The 8,629-nt window shown below is 42.2% G+C and overlaps 1 protein-coding gene across 1 annotated transcript in view; it reads right to left on the reverse strand.

The window, feature by feature from the left end:
* The window catches only part of HPGD (15-hydroxyprostaglandin dehydrogenase), a 28,052-nt gene extending 23,107 nt beyond the window's left edge, over nucleotides 1–4,945 (reverse strand). Inside the window, exons 1-3 of the mRNA XM_084885387.1 lie at nucleotides 4,493–4,945; nucleotides 4,027–4,150; nucleotides 492–598 (exon numbers count right to left, since the gene is read on the reverse strand). Of these exons, the coding sequence (XP_084741513.1) occupies nucleotides 492–598; nucleotides 4,027–4,150; nucleotides 4,493–4,585 (324 nt within the window). The 5' untranslated portion in view covers nucleotides 4,586–4,945. The remainder of the gene's footprint in view (nucleotides 1–491; nucleotides 599–4,026; nucleotides 4,151–4,492) is intronic.
* Nucleotides 4,946–8,629: the final 3,684 nt, after the last annotated feature.

Below are 8,629 nucleotides of genomic sequence, written 5' to 3' on the forward strand. Positions count from 1 at the left end.
TTAGGCCGGAACCCCTAAGCTGGTAGTCAGACATTCCCCAAGGGGTCCCGGACTGTGAGAGGGTGCAGGTCGGGTTGAGGGACCCTCCTATGCCTCCCAGTGCACAAATCTTGTGCACCAGGCCTCTAGTGTGTAAATGAATAACTACAGCTGTCTTTTTTTCTTTTACATTTCTTTTCACTTTTTTCAACCACTTAAAAGCTTGCAGGCCATACAAAAACAAGTGGCAGGCTAGTGTGTCCTGTGAGCCATAGCCAGCCAACTCCTGAGTTATGCAATAAATTATGTTCCCTTTCATATTTTCCTTTATATTTTAAGACATATATTTTCATAATTAAAAATCTCAAGTATCTTCCTATTTATAAAAGAAAATGCTTTTATTCTAGCTTTCTGTAGTTACTGTATTATTTCTATGAATATAAGAACAATTTTTCTTAAAAAATCACATTATTAAACACTTTTAGGCAATTAACATGGCTAAGATGGCTTACCAAGTTAATTTGCAGCATTTTTTCCCAGTTTTTCTCATTATTCACTCCAGCATTATTGACCAAAATGTCCAGTTTTCCGAAGCAGTCTACAGTTTTTCTGAAAGCATCTAATATCAAAAAAGAGACATTACAGGTATGTTCTTACTTTCCACATATACATGTAAGTCATATCCTATGCCATGGCATGCATTTTTATGTATCCACTCTGATAGTGAACATTACACTCTTAGTGACTCAATGCCTTGCTCCTCAGAGTGTGGCTGTGAGCCAGCAGCATTAGTCAGCATCACCTGGGAACTTATTAGAACGGCAGAAGCTATGACCAACACAGATCTACTGAATCAAGAACCTTAATTTTGCCCAGCTAGTGTAGTTCAGTGATTCAGCATCAATTTATGAATCAGGAGGTCCCAGGTTCAATTCCCAGTCAGGGCACATGCCCAGGTTGTGGACTCAATACCCTGTGTAGGGTGTGCAGGAGGCAGCCAATTAATTATTCTCTCTTAACATTGATGTTTCTATCTCTAACTTTCTCTCCCTCTTCCTTCCTTTCTGAAATCAATAAAATATACTTTTTAAAACACACACACATACACATACACACACACACACACACACACACACACACACACACACACACACAAAATCTCCACTGTGTTTAAGCAAGGTTTAGTTTGGATAGATTCTGAAGCCTGAAGGTCACTCATTCCATGGTCCAATTAGATATCCAGTTCTTGCAAACCCTCCTTAGCCAGTTCATACTAGGTTTTCCTACTCTTGTGTGAGAAACACATTCCTCAGAGTTGACTTTTAAGTATTTCTATTGATTTAAACTGTTTCCTGGGGCCTTGTATCATTGGCCCTAGTTCTATTACTTGAGATTATGAAAAAACAATTGTGGTTGCTCTTCCAAATGACAGTAGATGTTCTCAGGTCTTGAGGCCAACTTCTGAGTTCCTTGAAAAAAAGTACACCTAAGTAAAATCATAGAATTTTTGACAACCACCGGACATATTGAGTTCCCCCAAAAGATAATTCCTTATGCAACTTAATTGTCAAAAATAGTGGCACGATTTTTTAATGTGTGCCCTTTCCAGTACCTTTTACCATACTGAAATGGAAAACAACAAAATAAAAACTGTTTCCTTTTTCATGGAATTTTTACAATAATTCTTAAGATCTCACATTGATTCTAGGAAAGATCCTCTAGTAGAAAACACTTAAGAACTTTTCTTTTTGCTTATTTATTTTTGCATTCCATCCTAAGAATGTTCCCTTCAGAACTCCACATCCACCCTATAGGAAATTAGGTTGTTAAACGTGTATATCTATTAGTCATCATTGTGTGAAATTGTGCTAATGTATAAAGTGTCCAGTGTTTTGTACGAAGAGAGTTAGTAAATTAAAATCCTAAGATGTATTGACACTCTTTAATAGAGTACTGAATTTTTTCAAAATAAGTCAACTGGCTATAGAGTTATCATAAAATAAACAAAAATATGTACATCTCATTACTTCTTTAATTTTCTTTTCTCATTTTAGTCCCCACTGCATTTCTTATATTCTGCCCTTAACAATGTATAATACACCATCTTCTTTCTGACATACCACTAAATGCTGGGCCCAAGCAACTTACAGTCTAGCTCTTGGTGATGTTTATATGCTGTGGTACTCTTTATAATGTACCTACTCTCCCCACCACCACCACCATGGAGTAGCATTTCTTCCTATATACAATGAGTTCTGTCTTGTTCTTCTCCAAGAACATCTTCACCTCTGTATTTGCATGATTTCAATGAAGTCTCCCTGGGCCACATGTCTAGACCATTTGAAAAGTTAAGGCAGCACTAAATCCTGAAACGGGAAGGGTCAATGCTGTGTTTTCCTGAAATGCAGATACGTGCTGCTGTCCAGACAACGTGTGGATTTCTCATGACCACATGCCTTCTCCTGGTCACTCATTATGTGTCTAAGTTTCCTCCTCCACAATCACTTATCCTTAAGGAATGTGTTTACAGCCAAGGTACTTATGTTAAATACAGAAAAGCAAAAACAATTAAGGTTAAATGTCACATGAGAAACTACACAAATTCAGACAGAAATAGCTTCCAGATGATATATACCATGGATTAGTCCATCCTGCCTGGATGTTGAGATTTGACATGCCTCTATTCTTGATCCAAAATGTCACGTGCAATCAACAAACCTTTATCCTCTGGCAAAATATGTTCCACCAGCACTGTGTTTATAGCTCACTTCTACTCACGCTTTAATACATGTTGTAAATCTTTCTTAGCATTTTCAGATTTTAATTACATATCTTCCTTTAAAACAATTTTCCTTAACTGTAGGGGAACACTCCTTCCTAACATGCTATTTCTAATCTCTTACAGAATAGCCCTACATTAAAAAGAAAAAAAGAAAAAAAAAAAAGCCATACTTCAGTGTTCCTTTAAAAACAGGAGTAGCAGAGTGACTTTTTAAAAAATATATTTTTTATTGACTTCAGAGAGGAAGGGAGAAGGAGAGAGAGATAGAAACATCAATGATGAGAATCCTGCATCCCTCCTCACTGGGAATTGAGCCAACCAGGCATGTGCCCTTAACCATGATCAAACCAGAATCAAACCCGGGATCCTTCAGTCTGCAGGCCGACACTCTATCCACTGAGCCAAACTGGCTAGGGCCAGAGTGACTTTTATGAATTTTTTTTTTTTTTTTTTACTCAATCTTTCAATAAAACTTGGTGAGAGACAAATATCTATTTTTCTATTTTTTGTTCTCCAGAAAAACATTTTTCCATGCATATCTATTGGACTTCTATATAACCAAATCGGTTTATATGCCAATATCGTCCCTGTTATTTCACAAGTCGATTGTTCTATTTTAAGTGAGTAGTGGATGGAAACAGGAAAGCATTGAAGGAAAAGTCTGATAGAAACTTTCCTTCTGCCATTCTAACACTGTAGCGCAGCTATTATTGTTTTTAAACTGCTATCTCATAGGGGAAAAACCAAATAAAACACGTGGTTAACAGCATCTAGCATGTCTGTGATGATGACCCTCGACCTTGCACTCTAGTACTTTTTAAAAGAAAAACACTGGCCACACTTGTCATCTGTGTCGTCCAACTTTCTGGGAGAAGCCCCTTAGCCCATGTCTAACTTTCCAAGTTCCAGCTGCAGTTTCAATCATTTAATAATTACTGTTCGCCAGCACTGTCTCTGAATACACAAAGGGGTTTTGATTACATTATGCGCTGCCAAATGACTGAAATAAAAGGATTTCTCAGGGTTGGGCTCCCTCCCTCGTGTGTGTGTGTGTGTGTGTGTGTGTGTGTGTGTGTGTGTGTGTGTCTGGTTGCAATGTCCGTGGGAAGCATACCACTCCAAGCCATCCCCTGGAGCTCAGAGGGAGCTGCTCTCCAGCTGCCTGCCTGCCCCACACGGACTCTCTGGCACGGGCTGGGCTGCCTTCAGGTTATCAGTTGTTCAAGGAGCGTCCCGCGTCGGTGAACAGAGCTCCTCTAGCTTACCTCTCAGTTTTTCCTGGTCGGACACATCGCAATGGATGAACAGAGTTTTCTGGGGCTCAAACTGCTCATCCAGAGCCGCTTTGCACTCGATGCCCGCCTCATAGCTCCAATCCACCAGCGCTACCTGTGGGGGAAAGAAGAGGAGCCCAGGTCCCGTGCAGCTCGGAGAAGGAGAGGCGCAGGCGAACAGTCAATAAACACTAGGACGCTCCCCGTGGGCACCTGACATTCAGAGGTTCAAGGTCGGATTTTCCCTCCAGCTACTCTGGAGATCTACTCCACGGGGCACCGGCCTCCTCGCAGGCAGCTTTGGGAAGTTGGCACGGTGGGCACTTGGGGGCGCAAAGTTCCCTATCTCCCCCGGGACCCCATCGCTTGCTTGGCAGGCGGGATGGTGGGGGGTGGGAGGTGAGTTTCAGGGGGGAGCAGAGAAAATTCCTGCAGCCAGGCCGTTGTGAGCTCTTACCTTGGCGCCCTTGTGCAGCAGAGCCTCTGCCACGGCCCTGCCGATGCCCTGCGCCGCGCCGGTCACCAGCGCCACTTTGCCGTTCACGTGCATGGTGCGGCCGCTGCTGGGCGTCCCGCGCCTCCGCAGCTTTTATGGTCCCGGCGCGCTGCACCCCGGCCGGCGCCCTCCTGCCTGCGAGTGGGCGGGGAGGAAGCCGTCCGCCCCGCCGGGCCCCGGGCTGTGTCACCTTGCCCCGAGCGCTCCCGGGAGCCCAGCCGCGCGCGCGATCTTGCTCTTTGCCTTCCTGACTCTTCGCTGAACCCAGGTCACCGCCTTCCCTCTCCACCCCGGGCTGCTGCGCTCCTGGCCGCGAGCGAGCGGACGGGGAGAGCAGAAAGGGTATTTATTTCTGAATAAGATGGCCCTCCATCGGCAATATGGTCATAGCGGTGTATGGTGCCAGGTGGGGGGGCTGGCCATGGGGGGACAAGGGGGAGGAGACACATTGTAAAGTATGTGATTATCAACCACTCTACTGCTGTGCGCCTGGAATGAATACAACGTGATAACGTGATAGTGAATGTCAACTGTCATTGGAAAAGAAAACAAAAATAAAAATCTGACCCTCACGTGAGCTAAAGACCACCTTCATGAAAGTACGTGGGGGAAGGGGCTGGGGGGGCTTCGTCCCTCCACCCCCACCCCATTCCCCCCCCCCCCCCCCCGTCCCTCCTGAGATCAGGTTCTCCACTCCTGACTGCCCCCCTCCCCCCAAAATAATGAAAAAGGCAATCAAAGCAAAAGTTTTGTCCCAATAGACTTTTTTGTCTGAATTCTGAGCCTTCGGAGGAGTGGGGAGGGGGCTAGCCTAGTTAAGTAACACCACTGTTTTTCACTTTCGTTGTGTTTTTGACAAACTTGAATCTATCGTTTCACGGCTGGCTGGTTCTTTAAGAACCCTGTTGGCACTTCTGTTTCAGATCAGTATCAATTGTTTGTCGTCTTGAGAGCTCCCTGCAAGAATGTGCATCGTTCGTTCCCTTGCGCGGGACTTCCAGGTCACTGTCAGCCTGGTGAATTGTGAGTCCGATGGAATGCTTACCCACTGAATCATGCTTGCTTCAGGGCTCGGACTTAAGCATGGGACAGAGGCTCCCTGTCCTCCAGGAACTTGAGTGGGAGCTGTGTGCTGAGATGCGCTCAGCCAGGGCTATCTATAATATACTGATGATCCAGTCACTTTTTTCTTTCTTTGTCTTCCCTTTGTTCCATGTTAACACCAGCAGGCTTCCGTTTTATTTCCATAAGTCTAATACCCTCTGGCATTTATTTTCATGGACAAAGAAATCTAAGCAGCTGTGGAGGTGACTTTTGTGTACTTTTTTTTTGCAGTTTACAGGAAACAGAAGGAAGGGGATTGGCTCAGTGGGGAAGGCTGCTTGGGATGCTGTGTAAGAGAGATGGATGTTGTCAGTAAGCCACTGAAGCAGGTCCTCAAAGTGGCTTCGAAAATGGGTCTTGCCCAGCCCAGTGTGGCTCAGTGGTTGAGCTTCAACTTAGGAACCAAGAGATCATGGGTTCAATTCCCAGTCAGGGCATGTGCCCCTGTTGGGAGAGGCAGCTGATCAATGATTCTCTCGCATTATTGATATTTCTAACTCTCTCTGTCTTTCCCTTCCTTTTTGAAATAAATACAAATATTTTTCTTTTAAAAGAGTAAGAAAATGAGTCTTGAAAAAATATTGAGAAATGAAGACAAGGAGAGAGATTTCTTTTCTATTATGTAATTAAATTTGTAATGTGAAGAGTAAGTTGAGGTATCAGATTGAAAGGGAACAGCAGTGGACAAAAATAAGAGGAAACAAACAAAGCTCAACACCTCTAGCACATGCACAGACCACAGGAGAACAGGAACAGCTTCTTTGTCAGGAAAGAACTAACAAAAGAGACAGGAGAATGGAAACAGCCTGGTGCCCATCAGCAGATGAGTAGATTAAAAAACTGTGGTACATCTGCACAATGGAATGCTACACTGTGGTAAAAAAAAAAAGAAGGAATTCTTACCTTTTGCAATAGCATGAATGGAACTGGAGAGCATTATGCTGAGTGAAATAAGCCAGGCAGAGAAAGATAAATATCATATGATCTCACTCATTTGTGGATTATAATGACCAACATATAATCCATAGACAGAGAAGCATCAATCAGATATCAAACCTCAGAGGAAAGGTAGAGGAGGGTGGGAGGTAAGGGGGAGAGATCAACCAAAGGACTTGTGTGCATGCATATTAGCCTAACCAATGGACACAGACAACAGAGGGGTGAGGGCATGAGTGTGGGGGGAGGGGGTGGAGTGATGGAGGGGCAATGGGGCAATAAGGACACATATGTAATACCTTAATCAATAAAGAAAAAAACAAAATAACATGGGCATATGAGAGAGAGAGAGAGAGAGAGAGAGAGAGAGAGAGAGAGAGAGAGGGAGAGAGAGAGAGAAGGAACATGTTGGGAGAGGAAAGGGTTGCAGTACATATGGGGGAAATAGTCTTGAGAAGATAGAAGCAGTTAATGATGTAAAGTGCTCCGAAGAACATAAGGAAAAGAAATGCTTTGAAGTTTTAATGACAATAATTAGTGTTAGAAAATTTACAAGGTACAGTCCATATTAATTAATGCTAACTAATTACTTCTGGATTCATATAAAAAATATGAGATAGAGGAAAATGTGGGAGGTTTTGGTTGTTTGTTGTTTTTGTTTTATTTTGTTTTCAGCGCATAGAAAATACTGGAATTTAAGGCAGAGTTTGTACCTCTTAACCCTTTTCTTTTCATTTTCCACTCCCATTGTCTTTAGACATTTTCCTGTGATGATAGCAATAGCAGTAAGCCTTCTGAGTTTTTAACTCTGAATTTCTTAAACCAAATTCAGTTTCCAAAGTCCTCCAAGTAGATATTCTAAAACATAGATCTGATCACATGCAGACATATTCATTTTTAAATCCTTAAGATATTTAAACTTGGGAGGCATTATATGCCCATGTCTTTGCCATAGCCCCTCTTTTCACACTGGGAAACCCTGGGGGTTAAAACCTTCCCCACTCTCCCAGGATCAGGCCTATGTCTCACAGCATCTGCTCACCTGACCTTCCTTCATCTCCCACTTTCTTCACATGTCTTCCAACTCAGCTGGGAAAACTCTACAGTGATTACACTAACCACATTGTAATTATCTCACTATCTCTTGGATGTTTGCAAGGAGACCTTTGTCTTTATCTCTGGATGTCTCCAGCACCCAGCTCGAAGTATGTGCTTGTACTTGATGAATGAAGTTCAGTTAAACATGGGATAGATGTTCAATCAAGACTAGTCAGAAAATTTGAACCAGATGATGAGATTTTCTGTATACTGTGGTACCTTTTAATGTGACTTAAAGGTAAGATTGAAGAAAATACATTGGATATATGTACCACATCTTTTTTATCCAATCATCTATTGAAGGACATTTTGGTTGTTTCTATGTCTTAGAAACATGATTAATGCTACAATGAACATAGGGGTACATAAGTGTGAATAAGTGTTTTCAAATTTTTATCCTTGTGAATAGGTGTTTTCAAATTTTTCAGGTGAATGCCCAGAAGAGGAATTGCTGGGTCATATGGTAACTCTATTCTTAATTTTTGAGGAATCATCATACTGTTTTCCATAGTGGCTGTACCAATTTACATTCCTACCAGTGGTGAATGGAAGTTCCTTTTTCTTCACAACTTCTCCAACACTTGCTATTATCCGTCTTGTTGACCACAGCCATTCTAACAGGTGTGAGGTGGCATATCATAGTTTTGATTTACATTTCCCTAATAGCTAATGAAGTTGAGCATCTTTTCATTTATCTGTTGGCCATTTGTATGTCTTGGGAGAAGTGTCAGGACCTCTGCTCATTTTTAAATTGTGTTGTTTGTTTGGTGTTAAGTTGTATGAGTTCTTTATACATTATTTTGGATATTAACCCCTTGTTGGAGCTGTTGTTTGTAAATATTATCTCCCATTTGTTTGGTTCATCCTTTTTTTAAATCTGTTTCTTTGGTTGTGCAGAAGCTTTTTAGTTTGATATAATCCCATTAATTTATTTTTCCCTTTACTTCTCTTAACTTTGGG

This window comes from Pipistrellus hanaki, assembly GCF_964339955.1.
Source record: "Pipistrellus hanaki genome assembly, chromosome: 5".
Lineage (NCBI taxonomy): Eukaryota > Metazoa > Chordata > Mammalia > Chiroptera > Vespertilionidae > Pipistrellus > Pipistrellus hanaki.